Source organism: Protomyctophum bolini (assembly GCF_963924005.1).
Source record: "Protomyctophum bolini genome assembly, chromosome: 9".
Lineage (NCBI taxonomy): Eukaryota > Metazoa > Chordata > Actinopteri > Myctophiformes > Myctophidae > Protomyctophum > Protomyctophum bolini.
The window spans coordinates 23271026-23289547 of NC_137870.1; the positions used below are offsets into that span (position 1 = coordinate 23271026).

General features: G+C 41.4%; 1 protein-coding gene across 1 annotated transcript in view; it reads right to left on the reverse strand.

The window, feature by feature from the left end:
* The window catches only part of ift80 (intraflagellar transport 80 homolog (Chlamydomonas)), a 53588-nt gene extending 35071 nt beyond the window's left edge, over positions 1 to 18517 (reverse strand). Inside the window, exons 1-8 of the mRNA XM_080771959.1 lie at positions 18333 to 18517; positions 17795 to 17918; positions 17374 to 17592; positions 12847 to 12957; positions 12595 to 12663; positions 8868 to 8977; positions 5194 to 5283; positions 4063 to 4200 (exon numbers count right to left, since the gene is read on the reverse strand). Coding sequence (XP_080628085.1) covers positions 4063 to 4200; positions 5194 to 5283; positions 8868 to 8977; positions 12595 to 12663; positions 12847 to 12957; positions 17374 to 17592; positions 17795 to 17834 — 777 coding nt within the window. The 5' untranslated portion in view covers positions 17835 to 17918; positions 18333 to 18517. The remainder of the gene's footprint in view (positions 1 to 4062; positions 4201 to 5193; positions 5284 to 8867; positions 8978 to 12594; positions 12664 to 12846; positions 12958 to 17373; positions 17593 to 17794; positions 17919 to 18332) is intronic.
* Between the last annotated feature and the right edge of the window lie 5 nt (positions 18518 to 18522).

Consider the following 18522-nt stretch of genomic DNA (forward strand, 5'->3'; position numbering starts at 1 on the left):
AGACTTTCAGTTCCATCGTGGGGGGAATAAATAGACACGCACGTGTGTGACACACTTAACAGGGACACATCCTTGTCTTCATGTTGTGTGCCAGGGCCATTTCAGCAGGAAGAAAAGTAAAATGGCTAAATAACAGACTGAGGCAAATGGGCAAACATCAGACTATGCTAGACAAGACTGTGGACAAGTATAGCTTTCCGGTTGAGGAGAGGATAGGAGAAGGGCTTATATTGTTTTATAGCTAGAAAGAAAACTTTCATTCGGAAAGGACTATCCAAGCCAATGTTTTCAAAGCCGCAAATGGTGGCAGAGGAGAGGCACAATGGTCATTCTATAAGGCTAATTAATCGATTTTGATTAGACAATATGAAACTGGCAGACTCCTAACAAAATAATCAAGACATAAAGTACATCTTGTACATCAGACAACACTTGCCATGATCGTGAGTGTGAACCTCTCTGTCGCTGCATTCGCCTGTTCAGCAGGAATCAGGACTGGGAAGGAGAGTGTGTTCCACTACATGTGCTATACAGCAGCTACACCCTCCAGGTGAAACTCCTCACTGTGTCATTACTTTTATACTTTAAACAAATAGCTGATCTATTTCTGAGCTATTTCTTCTTTTTTATGTACATCTTTCAACATGACGATTATGACAAAGTAATTGTGATTATCTCAAAAAATTGCGATTAGACGATTATGTAATAATTATGTAATAATAACCTATTCACATGGCTGAAAAGTTTCTCTACAGGAGCCATAGTGTGGTTTGTGAAACAGATTGGTTTCGTTGTAAGTCCTGAACTAGAGCATAATTCTGCATGAACATGCGTGGAAGTGAAATCTCACCATTATGACATCATTCTCATGCTAAGAAAATCTTTAAAATGATTTAATGTAATGGACTTGGGAAAGCTTTACCAGTGGTGAACTACAGGACACCGTAAAAAATCCTTTGTGATAATTTGTACACTCCCAGAGTTAAAGTATCAACACTGAGGATTGCACTGCTTGCTTAGGGAGAGAAAAAGCAAGTGCATGGCAAGGGTTGGCGGGGTACACAAGCCTGGCACAATGAGTCCCACTTGTTAGCCAGTGACACAGTGTCAGAGATCGTGACAGGGTCCAGACGCTAGACACCAGCTGCAGCGCCTTGTAAATAGACCGCTGTCTCACAGGCACATTTGTGCACACGCACACGCACACACCACACAGGCATGTGGGCACATGCATACGCTAAGGCAGGCAGCGATACAGACACTGACTTATTGTGTCTCCCAAATCTACTAAAAGGGACAGTGTGTCTTTGTGTCTTCTTGTGTACTACTATGGCTCCTGTATTGGCAGAAAACTGAACCGACAACCCCACACTAACTAGCCTGTCTCAGATAAATAAATAATTAAATACATATATAAATATCTTTCCCTATCACAAATAGGGGTAAAAAAAAAGGAAAAAAAGCTGAGGAGTTGCGTCCACCAATGAATGTGCTGGCCTGTCCTCCCCCGTCATTTCTCTGTGAGCGTACTTGCTTATAAACGTTTCCCTCTCTAACGTTATTCTAACTCTACATGGGGGGGGGGGGGGGAGGAGGCAAGATAAAGGAGGAGGAGAGGAAAGAGGAGAAGAAGGGGGGAGATTTGGGGGGGGGAGGGGGTGTGTGTGTGTGGCTGGACGGTAGGTGAAGGGGTTAAATGCATTGGGCTGATCCTGCTGAGCCAGCAGCAGTACGTTAAAGTGCAAGGTTTCATTGTAGCACACACAGAACGAGACTCCTGCCCATTAGTCACGCTAGTAACTGCAAAGACTCTTCGCCTCGCTTAACCCTTGCTTTGCTGCAAAAACAACAGGCAGAGAGACTGTTGTCACTGTGTGTGTTTGTTTGTGTGCGTGTGTGTGTGTGTGTGTGTGTGTGTGTGTGTGTGTGTGTGTGTGTGTGTGCGGGTGTGTATGTTGTGTGTAAACAATCCACGAATGCGTCGCAAGATTACCCGCAATTATATAATAGCGAGAGTTTAGTGAGCCTGTAGATGTGTGCAAATGGTTTGTGCAATCAGAAATGTTAGTGTGAGAGGACAGAGCAAGCCATTTCTTGAACACACGCACACACAGACCTATGAGGGGGGATTCTTTCCCTGTGATTTTTCCTTTTTTTTTTCTTGAGCAAGCCTCCCACGCCACACGACAGTATACACTGTCCCTGAGGACTTAGGGAGGGGAAGGCAAACATAGGCCCCACACACACACACACACACACACACACACACACACACACACACACACACACAACTAGGCATCAGCAGCAGCATCACTGCCTTGACCTCATCAGTCCACAGCAAAGGATTGACTCCGACTGTGGCGCAATGACATAACAATGGAACAAACCAACAGCGTAAACAGACCCATAAGAGAGAGGGGGGGATGTTGAAGGTGATTCAGTTCGTTATGAAAACTAAAACAAGTACCGGTACTCAATCTCGTTCACGGGAGGTTGAAAGGCAGTCAGGTTTTTACTTTTGTGCATATACACTCATTACACTGAGAAAGAAATGGAAAGAAACGGTCAACGTCGATAAGAAAGGACAAAGCCAAGTCCTCTCTGTCTGCTTTGCTCTTCAGTTATGTCATGAGAGTATGTGAAAATCAATACATGTAGCTATTCCAGTACCTATATATTTAAATAAAACATCAAGTAGTACACGTGCCGTGCACGCACGTACCACGCACACACAGCTTCTTATCCTTCAGTAAACATCTGTGTTGGCTCAGGGCTCTCGCCAGCCCATTGTTTTAGTGCACCAGAAAAACGCTATTTGATCCTAATTAGATCAAAATGGAGCATGAAATGCCTGGTGATCAGTGCAGAGGAGCCCAAAACCCGGCTGTTTGTTTTCATTAAAACAGGTTTGATAAAACAATACTGACATCTCCATGTAAACTCAACAAGGGCCCTTAATGCCCCATTGGGGCAGAGCGGAGACGCAGCCATATTGTTGCTGGCCAAACGTTCAGCAATAATGAAGAAACAATTACCATCCATTATTCTCCCGTTTCCCCCACTCATTACAGTTATCAGAAGCCAGGTAACGCCAACGTGTGGCTTTCAGACTAATGCGGTTTACCGAGACCCATGCATATCCATATTGTACAAGACTTAAAGCAGTGGTTCCCAAATTATTTAGCTTGAGACCCAAAAACGTTTGATGTCTCCTCGAGACCCAAACTAGTGAAAATAGCAGATCTACCTGTACACATTCACAACGCATCTCTTTGCGCCGCATTGAGGGCTTGTAGATCATCCGTTTTCTAATTTCTGATGATTATTGAGTGGTGCAACCACTCCAAGGAACAGCAATGTCCGTGTCCGCCTATGTGTGGTTCACCTATGTGTTGGTCCGCCTATGTGTTCATGAGCACCAGTATGACTGACTACCAGTAGGGGCGCTGTTGTGCCAAACAGAGAGAGAGAGACAGTGCCTGCTAATAATGAGAGAGAGAGAGAGAGAGAGAGAGAGGAGGGGGGGAGAGAGAGGAGAGTTGCACCACTCGGTTCACACAGGTGTGATTTTTATTTACAAATAACCCACGGACCCACAAATGGGTCCCGACTTAGTGTTTGGGAAACACTGATTACATAATATAAAATAGGGAATAATCCTATCTAGGAAACTGTCGTGTCTCCGACCTTCATTCATACCTTGCTTCTGTGGAGCTTTCTCTCGGCTGTAGATTGAAATAGAAATCAGGCTACTTCCCCAATGGGTTTTTTTGAGTAATACTTTTTATTTTTTTATACCACATGATGGTTGCTTCCATCCCAAACTCCCAAACGGTTTATTGGCCAAAATGGGTCTGAGCAATCAGGTGTGTGGTTCATATTGGTGGCAGCAAGCTTTCTTGGTACACAATAACATAATTTAAGTTTGAGTGTCCCAATTTTGAGCGGTGGTCAAAAATGTCAAAAGAAATAGAGAAAATAGCCAATCTACAAGCTCACAACATACCACAAAAAACATATAATAATAAAACAGGAACATAATGTACACAACCCAGTCCTTACCCCAGTCTTGTCACAGAGACGCAAGGTGTTAAAGGAACCAACTGCAAAAACCTCGCCATCTGGAGCCCAAGACAGAGAGGTGACTGGATAGTCGTGAGGCGATGAAGCGTACAGCAGACGCCCATAACTGTCCCACACCTGAGCCAAGACACAAAGGCACAGATACAGAGTTAAACACCTCAGATACTGTTTGTCAAACAGTGAGAGTAGACTAGGGCTGTAACTAAATCACAAAAAAATGATCTGTCCAATATGAATGCCACAGACGAAAAATTGTCCAAGTCCACACTATTTATCCATAACATAATGTATAAATGATGGATAAGGGGTCAGGACAACGCTGCCTTTTCGTGGAGGGGTCAAAATGAAATTTGGACTGTTTTTCGTCTGTGGTTTATTATTCCATTAACCACTTAAACTATATACTTTGTTGACCGCGGTCCCCAGGTGTATATACCTAATATACTGTAGCCGATCTACAGGCTTGCAATGCGCCACATTGTGAGCTTGACAGTAGATTGTCTATATCTTCAGAATGTTCACCTATTATGATTATGTCCCGAATAAGGACGCTATAGGGTTCATAAAGTTTAGACCATAAAATCAACCATGACATCATCACAAATATTGGTTCATAATACCCAGTAACAATAATAACATTATTATAAATTATAACTTAACCCTAATTAATACTAACCCTATAATGTGGAATGAACAACAATCATTCATACATTTTGAAGTGAATTTGTCCCATTTCTGTTCATTGATTAACCCATTAAGACCTGAAGCCGATGCTACATGTCTTCTAAACAGTTTTCTGAAAAAAAGCATGTTTCTATGCCAGTGGTTCTCAAACTTTTCCATGTCAAGGACACCCAAAATTATATGTATTTGCCCACCAGCCCCATCTTAAAATATTTTGTTTCAGGAAACCCAAAAGCAAAGATTTGAGTTGAAAATGTTCGCTTTACAAATATTTGCAGCAAAAAAAAAGAGCAGATCTACAATATCTGCTATTTTTGAATAGCTTTAACCATAAAATAATGGTTAAAGTGGTTAAAATCTAATGTGACACAGATGCATTCCCGGTCTTAATGATTCCAGCCTTAGGGTGTCCTCAGAAATGCTTACCTTGTATTTGCAGTCTTCTCCACCAGAAAGTATGAGATCATTAACAGAGTTCCAATCCACTTTCAAAATTACCCCATCATGAGCCTTCCACTAGATAAAGGGCGAGAGAAAAACAGAAAGGTATGAGTGAGATATCGATCAGATTAGTATAGATAACAGAACATGATACCTTACATTAATTCTCCTTTGGCTTCGCTACACTTGCACCAATAATCAAAGAGAGGAAGAGAGACTGTGGTAGGGTGTGATTGACAGGGTGAGAAGAGGAGAAATCATATCACAGACAGGCAGAGAGGATACCCACTGCACTGCAGTGTCACACAATATCCCACCTGCTGGATTGAAACCTGACGCAAAACGCTTCTGTGCATTTTGCAAGAAAACCATTGTCAAGAAAGGAAAATACAAAAAACAGAGTTTAAAAACACTCTCTACATACTTCTACTCTCTACCTAGTACCTACAAGCTCACATTGTGACACACTGTGGACTTGTAGATCTGCCATTTTTGCATATTATTATGATAATGTTTGCCTATAAAAAAAAAGTGTCCAAAATAAAGGATTCCAGGTTGAAAATGTTTCATTTCAGTCAAGGATGTCTCTAGTAACAAAACACAGATGCAAGTTCATCCACTCTCTCATTTCTCACTGACAGCAACTGTGTATTATAAATATTTTCCCCTGTGCGGGTGTATGAGAGAAAGAGTGTGTGTGCGCGCGCACGTGCATGCGTGTGTGTGTTTGGCAGGGGGGGGGGGGGGGGGGGCATGCGAATGGTATGCTTAAATGGGAGTCATTTTCAGGTCACGAGAGGTGGTATAAAAGGTGTATCATGGTCGTGTCCCCGCGGTGACCTGTGAGGGCCGCGCCATGGTTGCTGGTTCTAATTAGTCCCAGCTATTAGACCAGTACAGCACTAACACAGAGCAGAGGGCCTGTCGCCAACCTTCGACCTGATCAGCTGCCATTGGGCTTCGTTCTCCCGTCTGCTTATGCTCCACTCTCTATATTCTTACACTCCTTTTTCAGCGTGTGTGCGTGTGCACAAACGTGTGTATATGTGAAAGAGTGAGTGAGCGTGTGTGTGTGTGTGTGTGTGTGTGTGTGTGTGTGTGTGTGTGTGTGTGAGAGAGAGAGTGTGTGGATGGGGTAACAGTGTTGTGTAGCGGGGGTTCCTACTTATACCAGCTGTTTCTCAGAGAGTACTGATGGGAGTTGCACAGAGAGAGACAGGGTTCCTTACTTAAGTTCCTTCCTACACATTTTCTATTTAAAAAATACCAGACTTGAATTTACAGAGTTCTCTGTAGATTTGTCACACCCTATTTGACAGTACAAATAGCTAGATGATTACGTAACTAAATGTTTTCATAAAAATGTATTTATCTTCCTTTCTGAATATAGGTTATGCTAATGTTGTGAAATAATTTCAAGAATCTTGTAGCTATGTACTGTAGCTTATAGAAATCAATTCACCACGGCATGGCACAATGTGATAAATTGTGAGCTTGTAAATCGGCTATTTTTATCTTATGCTCGGCATCAACACGGCATGTTGATATACCAAATCCAGGCAATGCGATTTGAGCATTGTTATTGAGTTTTTGTCAAGTAAACTTTATATACTGTATACGTTCAACCCCTACAATACAGCAACATAAGTGATGTCCATGTACAATTCACCAGTGAATAGAGGAAAGAATGAAAATCCACTGACTTTGCTTCATTGGTTGTTTATAAAGCAAAACATAAAATAAGTATTTGTCAGCAATGTTTAACGAAACGGTCCTACATAGGCGTGAGAGTGTGTGTATGCGTGTGTATGTGTGAGTGTGAGTGTGTGTGTGTGTGTGTGTGTTCGATTGTTTTTAAGACTACTCATGCTATGGGCCCTTACGGAAGCATTGCAGGTCTAAAATCCAAGTTCATGTTCAATGCAGGGGGGCAGTCAGACAGATATTTTGTGAAGCCACTAAGGAAATCGGGACTTCCTGAAAGTTCATATAATGGCCTGTTGTGGCGCTGTCATTGGGCCCAAAAAACCCCATACCTCCATAGAGGTCCATGTATTTGGGCCCAACTTCACCTAGAATGTATTAACTTAATAAACATGGTCATGAATACTTTCTGCTTCCAGTCACTAGTTTAAAGTCTCATTTCTCATGTCATAATATTCTTTTTGGAAAATTATGGTCCCATTTATTAAACAAATGACCATAAAGTCGCGTATGTTCTGAGGGGCGTGGCTACCGTTTCAGTCTATGATTGGGATCCCCCCCCCTTCGAGTCAAAATAAAAACCAACGAAGAAGAAGGGGGGAAGTCCCGCCTCGCTGTCTGGGCCAGCCAATGGCCAGCTGGGCCCAAACGGATCTAGAAAGATGGCGATTTACAATTCAAGGACTGACAGGCTTCATCTTACGTCCATATCAGACCCGGAGAACGCTTTGTCCATATTTTTTTACAGTCTATGGTTCAATGCCATCAGTTTCCAAGTCATATAGAGCGTCACGCCCCGGACGAGGACCCAGGAAATGCATTCATTCATTCATTTATTAAAGCGGCGACCGTCAATTTACCTTTTAGCATTGCTCCGGTTGCTATGCAACACCTCAGCCCCCACCAGCTATGGGTTTTTTCCATCCAGCTCCATTGAGCCTCCATTATAACATGATTTTCAAAGCCCTGTATTTCTAAAGCTTTGAGCGCTGTCCATGGTGAGCCGTCGCACTCACCATGGACAGTGTCCAAGTCATGTCTCACATTGCTCCAGAAATGTATCCGTTTCTGACGAGAGGTAAGGGGTATGCGCTAATGCTAATGGTCAGCCCCCACCTGACTGATAACCCGGAAATGAAACGGAGGTTGGTAGAGTGAGACTGAACGGCTGGCACATGTTAGCTGTGCTTATGCTACCACCTAGCAGGCAAAAAAAATAGTTAAAAAAATACTTTATGAATAGAGAATTATTTCTTGGGTTCAGAAAGGGCTCGGGACTGCGACGCTCTATTGTAGTAGACTACAGTCAACAGTAGTCTGTTAATAGGCTTCTTAATAATGAAATGATTAACGATTGTGCCCTGCACTTGTTGTTCAGTTGTGATTTTTGATCCAGCACATCCTTAATTATTGGAAATATAGCTACCGTATATTTATAGGCTACATTCATATAGCTTCTCCAACAGCCGAAAACTAAAGACACATTGTCTTGGTCAGTGGGTGTACTAGGCCATATTAATCATCTAATGATGTCTCTCTTTGTTTAGCCTACAAATAATCTCAGAGATTGCATCGATCAGTCATATTTATTTTTCAGCATCACATAAACATAACCAAAGAGGCAAAAGAAAAGCTTCCCCGTCATCCACTCTTATCAACCATGAACCTCTAGCGGGCAGTAGCGATAGTTAGGCGACTGCCACCGTTCAGTCCGATTCCATTTTCGCTTGTAGTGATTTTTCTTATTGCTTGGCCCCGTCTTATCGCTGCTTGCGGCTACATTTGTATTTATGACAGCCAGCAGCAAGGGCAAACAGCCAAACACAAACAGTGTGTGCTGTATGTCACACATTTTTGTTTTTATCGTGCACCCCTACTTCTTGCAGGTGAATTTTATGCACAAGTTATTTTGAATGGACAAGCCAAACCTACACACATAAACCTGTGTACTGTACCTGTATTACTTTAGCACTGGGCTGCAGGGGCTTGATGACCAGCTGCCTGCCTGATGTGTAGAGGATTCTGTCAGAGTCTGGACCCCAGGCAACAGAATACACAGGAGAACCTGAAATACACACATAAAGCCAAAAAGTATTATTCTCAATTTTAGATCAACCTGAAAGCTTTTATTATACAATTTAATTAAATTATTATAATTTGATTGACACAGCCTTGAGACGCCAGAAGGATTAAATTGTGTTCTCTTTCTTTCCCCAGCCATGTATACAGTAGGTGCATAGTATGTGAACAGAACCTTGAGTGTTTTCCAGGGCTACGTTCTTGTCTCATCTCCATGCCATTGTTTCCTCAGAAAATTCAAACTCATTCAACTTGCAGAAACGGCACTTTGCTTACAGTGCGTGCAGCGATCCTGCAAACTACCAGGCACCAACAACATACCAAGACAGAGTGTGTGTGTGTGTGTGTGTGTGTGTGTGTGTGTGTGTGTGTGTGTGTGTACACGTGTGCGAGCATGCATGCATTCATGGAGGGGGTGGTGGTGGCGGCTGACATTTAACCCCACTCCAGGTGCATGTGGTTTGTCACAATTGCCAAGAGGTCACATGATCCAAAGCTGACAAAAGCAATGAGGGTTGAGACAAGTTCCTCTTTACTCTGTGTTCTCTCCCGGTCTTTATTTCCACCTCTCTTTTTACAGATGGGTCATGGTTATATCATCATATTCAGGAACACAACAATGGCCCCAGCCGTACCTGTGACTCCTCCTGTTGTGTGTATGTACTGTACATGTATATACTGTATGTGTGTGTTTGTATGTGTGTGCGTTCGAAGTTAGACAGCCATGGGTCCTGAAAATAAGCTGCACCTGGACAGATTTGTCTCCCATGGAGATGATGTGTCCACAGCTTCCAGGTGTTTCACAAAACTGTGGGTCTGTTCAGCAGCCACACCACTCAGCGGCTCTGTAAATAGCCAGCCGAGAAAAAGGAAAAAATAATCTTCCTGCTTATTGTGACCGAACTCGTCTCTCCCGTGCCAGGTTTTGCAAAGCGCCAAAGGCTCCAGTCATTCAGCAGGAGTGTGCCATCCATTTCTCCCACTTTCACCCTCCTCTCTTTTTAGCAACTCAACCAGCATGATGAATCAGTAAATAATATGTAAGCCATCTGCAATGTAAGTACTGGACAGAGAAATGTATCTCTACTCCAATAAACCTTTGAAACTGTATGGCACATTTAATTTAAAAAATGCAGCAGCGACTCCACTTTTGGTTGTATACAGCAGCATTACTTCTTAATAGTTGTAGTCCAGCACACACACACACACACACACACACACACACACTGACCAGCTGGAGAGAACACAGTTTCTCCGTCTCATTTTAAATAATCTGGTTTAGCTAAAATGGCAGCCTCAACACAAAGCCAAATCTTTCAGATATTTTGGCCAGTGCGCCATCATAAGACACATGCATTGCATAGACAAATGCTAAGGCCATTTACATTTACAGATACAGTGACTTGTGCACTTATAAAAACACAACATTATTACAAAAACTGAAAAGGGTCAATTGACATATCTCAAGTTCTCTGCCATCTGGGACCAAAAGTAGTCTTACGGTGGAGTTAAAATGGCTAGTCTCTAGGGCCCTTATTCTGAGCTTGGCGCCACTTGGCGCCAACCAGGAGCCGAGTAAGCAGGGAAACTTCTGTGTCATGGCACCAGGAGAAGGGCTCATGGAATAGTTACACATGAACAAGATTGTAGTCCTACATGCCAAGTTCTCTTCCCTCTCATCTGTTCTCTCTCTCTCTCTCTCTCTCTCTCTCTCTCTCAGAGGTGCTCTTTTTTAAGGGCCTTAATGAACAGTGCAGTATGTGAGGCTGTAATTGGGGGCTTGGCTTACAAAATGGCTGCCAATGGTCACTTGGTGGCTGCATAGGTCATCTCCTTAAGAAATTGGCTAAAATAAGTATGCTGCCATCCAGTGTGTGTGTGTGTGTGTGTGTATGTACGTACACAACCACCACGATATTTACTGATAACAGACAGAGGGACAGACAGTAGGCTGACAGGAAATGGGGAGAGAGATGAGGGGAGTGACATGCAGTAAAGGCCGTCGGGATGGGGAGTCGAACACGCGGCACACTGCCAGACTGGATTACCAGCCTAACATATTGTACTTTTGACTCCCCTACAGTACAGAGGTTGAAGTATACTGAAGTCAGCTGTTGATACTCCAAAAATGTGTAGTACTTTACTTATACTATGTCCACCACTGCAAGTTTGAATAATTTGACCAGTCTGATAATTCTCACCTGTCATTTGAAATACCCATCATATCACAGTCAGTCACAGTAAGGGTTCCAAACCCATCATATCACAGTCAGTCACAGTAAGGGTTAAACTAATACCATCATATCACAGACAGTCACAGTAAGGGTTCAAACTAATACCCATCATATCACAGTCAGTCACAGTAAGGGTTCAAACTAATACCCATCATATCACAGTCAGTCACAGTAAGGGTTCAAACCCATCATATCACAGTCAGTCACAGTAAGGGTTCAAACTAATTGAGACTCTTGTGAACATTCAGGTAGAACATAGGATCACACTTTTTGATTGCCTGCTAGTTTAACCCATTCTGACCTGAGATCAGATTCTAACGCACAGAAGAATGGTGGTTCTTTAATGCATTTTGACCTGAGATCAGATTCTAAAAATGTCTTAAATCCTGACAGTTTAAAAAATAGCAGATCTACAAGCTGGCACGCTACAAGCTTGTAGGTAGCTAAATCATATCAATAGCTAAAGCATAACATGATGCTTACACCAAAAGGGGTTCCCCCCAAAATGGTTTAATCTTTCTTCCTGCTTCTGCAGATGAAACATGTCTGCTCCACATCATCACAGAGTGGGTTGGCAACCCACACTGTGATGATGTGGAGCATGATGTGGAGCATTTAATGTAATAAGTCATCTCCTCAACCCTGCTAGTTCCCTCTGTCTAGTGAAGGTGTAAGAGCAGACTTCATTGGAAATTGTAAAACCTGACCTGGCCTGCCATCACCAGAGATGACTGAACAGGAGCAGACATCACAGGAAGAAACAAACGCCAAGCTTTCTCAAGAAGTGTGATCTTCTGAGGTGGGAATGGGGTTTCTCAATTAGTTGGAACAATTGATGTGACAGGCTCCTGAGGTGACTCCATCTTTGACAATAGAACATAGGTCGAGTCCACCTAAAGCGAGTCCAAGTCAAGACCAAGTCTGAGGGGGGGGGGGGTGCAAGTCCAAGTCAAGACTGAGTGTGGGAGGGGGTCGAGTCCAAATCGAGACAGAGACCGCTGGGAGGCGAGACAGAGTTGAGACAGAGACCAGATTTTTTACCATATGCGGGAACTTAGAAAATATGCGTTTGATAAAAGAAAAAGGTGATTTTCCTAAACCCTATGGTATTGTTTCTCAAAATGGGGTCCGGGGATTCCAGGCAGTATTTCCAGTATATATCCAGGCAGAACACCAGCACCATTATTGTGTAAATCACACTAGAGGGCAGTGGTTGAGAGTGAGATGAATGAGCATTTGACAGAGGAATTACAAATACATTATGCAAAAAAAGCTTACAGCTTTTGAAAATAAAAACACATTGTAACACATCTAATTAGTAATTAAATCTTGTTCTTGGTTCGTAATGTGTTCGGTCTAACGGTCTTACCTTGCTGGGCAAGTGTTGAGCGCAACATGCCACTTTTAGACCAGATCTTGATCTGTCCATCCTCTCCAGCTGTACAGGTAGTGAAACAGAAGAGACGACAGAAGAAAAGACATTCTATATAAGTACATTATATAAATACCACTTCAAAGTTTAAATTCAAACATGCACATAGGGGATTATTATATTCATACAGATGAAGAGACGCTGAGACCAACAACTTTAGTATGTATTGTGTGTGTGTTCAGCCATAACCTGTGATCAGAGCAGTTCCATCATGGTTCCATCTCCCAGCCAGAACAGCTCCTTTGTGTGCATCCACACTCTTCTCAATGCGTCCGGTCTTGGAGGCCAGGTGGAACTTCCCTGCAGGGACAAATAAATCACAACTAAAAGACAAACCATGTACAAAGCCTGGGTTGCGAGTTAGTATTAATACATAAACTAAGTTCAGGGCCTCCTGACACCATGATGGTGCCAATGAATACACAAGTTACTGAAGCAACACTGGATTGAAATGTGAGCAATAAAGGCCCAGAGGTGAGCCTGCTATTTAGATTTGCTATTTTTGGAAAATTTGTGAGAATGTGGCGCAAATCTTTGAATATATATTCTTTCAGAGTGAACGTTTTTAACTCTTTTGCTTCTGGGGGGTCCCTGGAACTACATATTTTCAGATGGGGATCCGCAGCCAATTACATATAATTTCGGGGGTTCTTGACATGAAATAGTTTGAGAACAAAATAGAAACATAGGTTTTTCTGAAAACTGAGAAGACATTTTGTAGAATCGAGCTCAGGTCTAAATGGGTTAAGGGTAACTGTAATATTACACTCAAGGGTGTTCTTTATCATCATTAATGCACTTCTGCGATACCTTTCCTACGGCACCGCAGGCGTGCATTAATGACGATAAAGAACACCCTCTCGTAATATTTCTTAATTAAATAGTAGGGTTGCAACGATTATTCTGTTGATGAGATTTAATCGAGGAGAACACTTTATTTATAGTTGTAATTGTAATATATCAGCAAATCGATTAACCGTGCGTTATTTTATACTTGCTTTGTGAGCTTGTAGATCAGTTATTTTCACATGTTTAAAATATTTATTTATTAAATCCTATGTTCTCTACTCCCCTATATATTATGTTCAAACACAAAGTACAAGGGTGAAATGCCTTGTGCTTATTGAATAACTGCCATTTCATATCTGTGAAAGCGAAAGACGAAGCGCCATCAGGCATGGAGACAGTTATCAAAAACACTAACCAACCATATACTTTGTGGCACTGCATATTAAAAAAGATCTAAATGTACTATGTAATTTATGGCTGCCTAAAACTGAAAATTATCATGTTGCTGCTTAGCCTGCTCTCTCCCATTTCTAAATTTGGACACCTCAACAAAAGTGAATGTGATCAACCCAAAAAAGCAGGTAGTGAATATTGTCGCTGTCCGGCAGAAACCTTGGATGTTCAGAAAATGGAAAAAGAACATATACTGTATGTATCCAATGTCAAATGCTCTCATTAACACTTGTCATTGGTTAAATATTTATAAAACCCAAAGACAGACTTAACCACTTTCACCCTGGCATCCATATTGCCTATTTGGATGTGTAATTATAGGTGAATATTTTCAGAACCTTAAAAAATAAAACTTGTACAAGTATGTACAAGCTAGCAGTGCAAGACTAAGTGATGCGCTATGAGCTTGTACATCTGCTATTTTTGAATAGCCAACGTAAACAAATTATTAAGACCTCTGGGAGTCCCCAGACCCCACTTTGAGAACCAATGCCAAAGGGACAGTGGTACCACATGGCAGCACTGGTACAGTTAGTATAGTGCTTCTTTCACACCTTGTAGTTTTGAAGATGCCAGTTCCATTACAAACACATACATTAAAAAGACAGACCACTGTCCCCCTTGAAAATGAGATGCTGCATCTATAACAATCTGCAATCTGATGTAAGACAATTTTTTTGTTTCCGTTGCATTTTTATTATTGTTTTTAAAACATTTTAAAAGGTCAAATTGGCAGATCTACAAGCTCACAAAGCGTGAGCTTGCTATTTTCATTACTTTTGTGCATGACTTGACTTGTATTTGAAGTAGTGCATTCATTTTGTAGGGCATAAATCATGAAACGTTGAAATATGGATACGAGGTTTCTGCCTGACAGCAATTATGTCTGTTTATCAACATATTAGGCTAATGCATTATACTTCTATTAACAGTGCATGGGCATTATTTTCTCTATGATATATTGTACAGGTACATTAGCCACAATGACATATTCGGAACGGATTGACAAAATAAAATAAAGAGACGGAGAGCAAGAGATAGGCTGCATAATTATACTGCATATTTTCATTTGGTAGTTCACTTGGTTCATTCCTCTCAGAATCCCATTCAGCTGATTAGTAATTTACACATCAAAAGCAGCTACTGAGGGAAATAAGAAAATACACCAAGATAACTAAGTTATACTTATTTGGGAGGGACAATTTTGGAATAGTATTACATACACATACACATTTAAATATCATATTCTAGTATAGAAGAAATACAAAATAGGACTGATATGCATATTGCTAACGCTAAAAAATAAATGTTATGTGTCAAGGGTGATCAAAAAAAGTTATGGGGAAACCACAATGTTAAGAGTTTTCCCTCACCGGTTAAATCTACACTGGTTGACTGTAATCTTTTTTATGTTTGTTTCATTCATACCCTTCTGAAGACGCTAAATGACAGCACAAAGCCCAATTTGAATATAAAGTACTTCTGTTTGAGTGGTGGCTTTAGCACTTGATACCTTGACCCTAACACCCACTTTTCTGAGGGGGACATCTGTCTGAAATAGCTGAATTTGCTATTCAGTACAGTTGCAACTGAACTCAGCAGGTCCAACAACAAAATCAATAACTTACTGTACTACGTTGTGACCATGGGCAAACTGGTAACATTGCCATTTGTGTAACTACGAAGCAGTACAAAGTTGCAAACGTAAATGGTTACAGAGGTTTCACTGCTCACTGGTCTGCCAGGGGAAATTGCTGCTTCAGTTTGTGGGTGTGTTTATGCAACCCTACACTGCCATTAGCATTGTGACCACACGTCCCCTGCCATCATGGTACATACACAGTCAGTGTGTTTGTATCTGATATAGGCCCAGGAGCCACAACAGGTCGTACAAACACATTTAACACAGAGCGACTTTGTTGCTAAGTGCGTTATCAGTCTAATGAATACTTTCTGTAATTTAACAGCAGTGATAATGAATAGAGATTTAATCAATTTATATGTTTCTGTTACAGTTACGGTACTATCACTTTTGGATATCATAAAGTTAAAAATGTCATCACATGCAGTCATGCATGAATTTTCATTTCAGCGTAACATAAGAGTACTTTGATCCTATGATGAAATGCTGATTTCCATTATCTTACAAAAATACTGAGTTGCTCTCTCATTCTGTAAGATCAAATAATTTTTCAAAACCACACTGAGGTTTCTTGAACTTTCATGGCATTAAACCTGTACACTAAGTTGACCAGGTTGGCAGGCTCCCAGGATAAACCGCTCCTTTTTTCCCTCTGCGAGAAATCTCTTTGACGAAAATAGCTGATCTACAATCTCACAGTGAATCACGTTGTGCCGCATGAGCCGGCTGATCTACTATTTTAGCCAAGTGTTTGCCTGAGAATAGGGAAGCTAGGGTTCATGTAAATTGTAACTTTCATTTATTTTATTTTAAAGCATTGCATTGCATTGACAGGCAGGAGTGAGCTGAGAGGAAATGGAATGCAACACAAATCCAGAGCTGGACTAAAAACGAATGCACCATTTAAACCAGGGTATCACATGCATTGGGTACACCAAAATGTACTAAGATGAGTGAAACTGTGAAAGAGAAGCCCAAAACTCGTAGCCCCAATGCTAAATATACATTTATTAAATCCCATCTTAATAGCATTGTGTTCAACAGGGTACCAACTGGGGCTTGGATTTATTTATAGATTTTAGTTGGTTCCTATATTAAAAGGTATTATCACATGCTCTACAGCTAATGTGATTTATATGCTTAAGTGTCCGTGTGGTCTTGGCAAGACAAGACAAGACAAGACAAGACATCAAGACCTTTAAAAACATGCATATATGCGAGCTTTGTAGCACTTATCCACAACAATGTTGTTATAACTAACCCTGTAGCTATACACTTCTGTAAAGCGGGTCACAATGTCTACGCTCAGATACACAGAATTCATTCAACCTCCATGAAGAGAACGCGAGTTATTTTGGATACAGACGTTACAGACTCCAAAAGGTCTATTATTATTAATATCATAGTCTAATCTAAGAATATGATATTAGACCATGGCTCTCTGTGTGGTCTTTATGCGATCTTGTAATTGTGTGTGTCTATGGATACTATATGGATTTAGTTCCATGTGGGTCTATGGACATTATGTACTGTATATACAGCTCCTGGTTGTTCTCACAATAATATTATCTCTCCTGTTTTTAATTGTAATCATAAGGTAGTTTTTGTCCCTGGATTTACTTAACTTCTTGGCCCGAAACGTTACCACGTACTTTAAGTAAATATATTTTTGGGAGCAGAAAATGGTGTGCTGACTTTTTTCTTGAACTATCCTTGTTTTATGTGGACATTTTGAATTGTACTATTGTGCTCTTGTGTCTGATTGTGATGGCTTTGTGCATTATAACTAATGAATTAATAAATTATGAATGACCTATATTTTAAAGACTTGCCATCGGTGCTGGTGAGGACAAAGACCTCAGCCTGGGCCTGCTTCTTCCCAGCCACAGTCTTGGGGAACCAATGCAGGTCTATAGGGTAGATATCCTCCTGTAGCTTCACCACTACACTGGTCTCACTGGTCAATAGGTTCCACTTCAGGATGTGATGGTCCTCACTGCACGAGTATACCTCATCTGCTGTTGTCCAGCCAACACAACTCACCAGTTCCTTATGTAATCCAGTGTTAAGAACATACAAGTAGATACAATTGTATTGCACTGTTGTGTGCATGTGTGTGTGTGTGTGTGTGTGTGTGTGTGTGTGTGTGTGAGTGAGAGAGAGAGAGAGAGAGAGAGAGAGAGAGAGAGCTGGGGTAACCAACTAATAACAAAGAAGCACTACAAAGTTAGCAACACGAAAGCATAAAAAGGATATGTTTCGGCTCCTTTAGCAGTGATGTTTTCAATCTCATGCTGGCTGGATAGGTGACAGAGGTGTCCTCTCTGTGACTCGATGTTCACGATCACTTAACGTACACCATCAAGATGCTGACTTGCTGAGGAATTACGCACTGTCTGTCACTAACGCGGTGTAATATCGCTTTAACTAGACAAACATGAACAGTCCATTATGTTTAAAAGTAATCAGCAAGTTGCAGTGAAGCAAAGCGTCTGTCGTTGCTACGGCAGCGGTCTGTTAACTGTCACCACAGGACGTGCTAACGTGCTGGGTCCTTGGGAAGCTGTTAGCTAACTTGCTATTGCTGAGCCTGAAAATAGCCGTGCACGATTGCTATTCGTCGGCTGAAAACGCACAAGTCACAACACAACACAGCAATGCATAAGGGGCTACAGCAAAGGAGCAAACTTGTCATTCGGCCATTTATTTCTAGCATTACGTTATGGCATTTACGAGTATAGCATTGCATTAGCTACCTACCTAGCTAAACAAGCTAGACAGTTAATCCTACCCTAGTGTCGCGAGAGTTGTTGTTCCATGCAACTTGGAAGTAGATACTTACAATTATTAGCCACTGCGCGAACAATGCTGTGTAACAGTGTATATTAATAGAGCCATTTGAAGTAAACGAGTATGAATCAATCTTTCAATGCTAGTTTAACAGCTGTTAAAAGCTTTGTAAACAACACATCTCTGAGCCT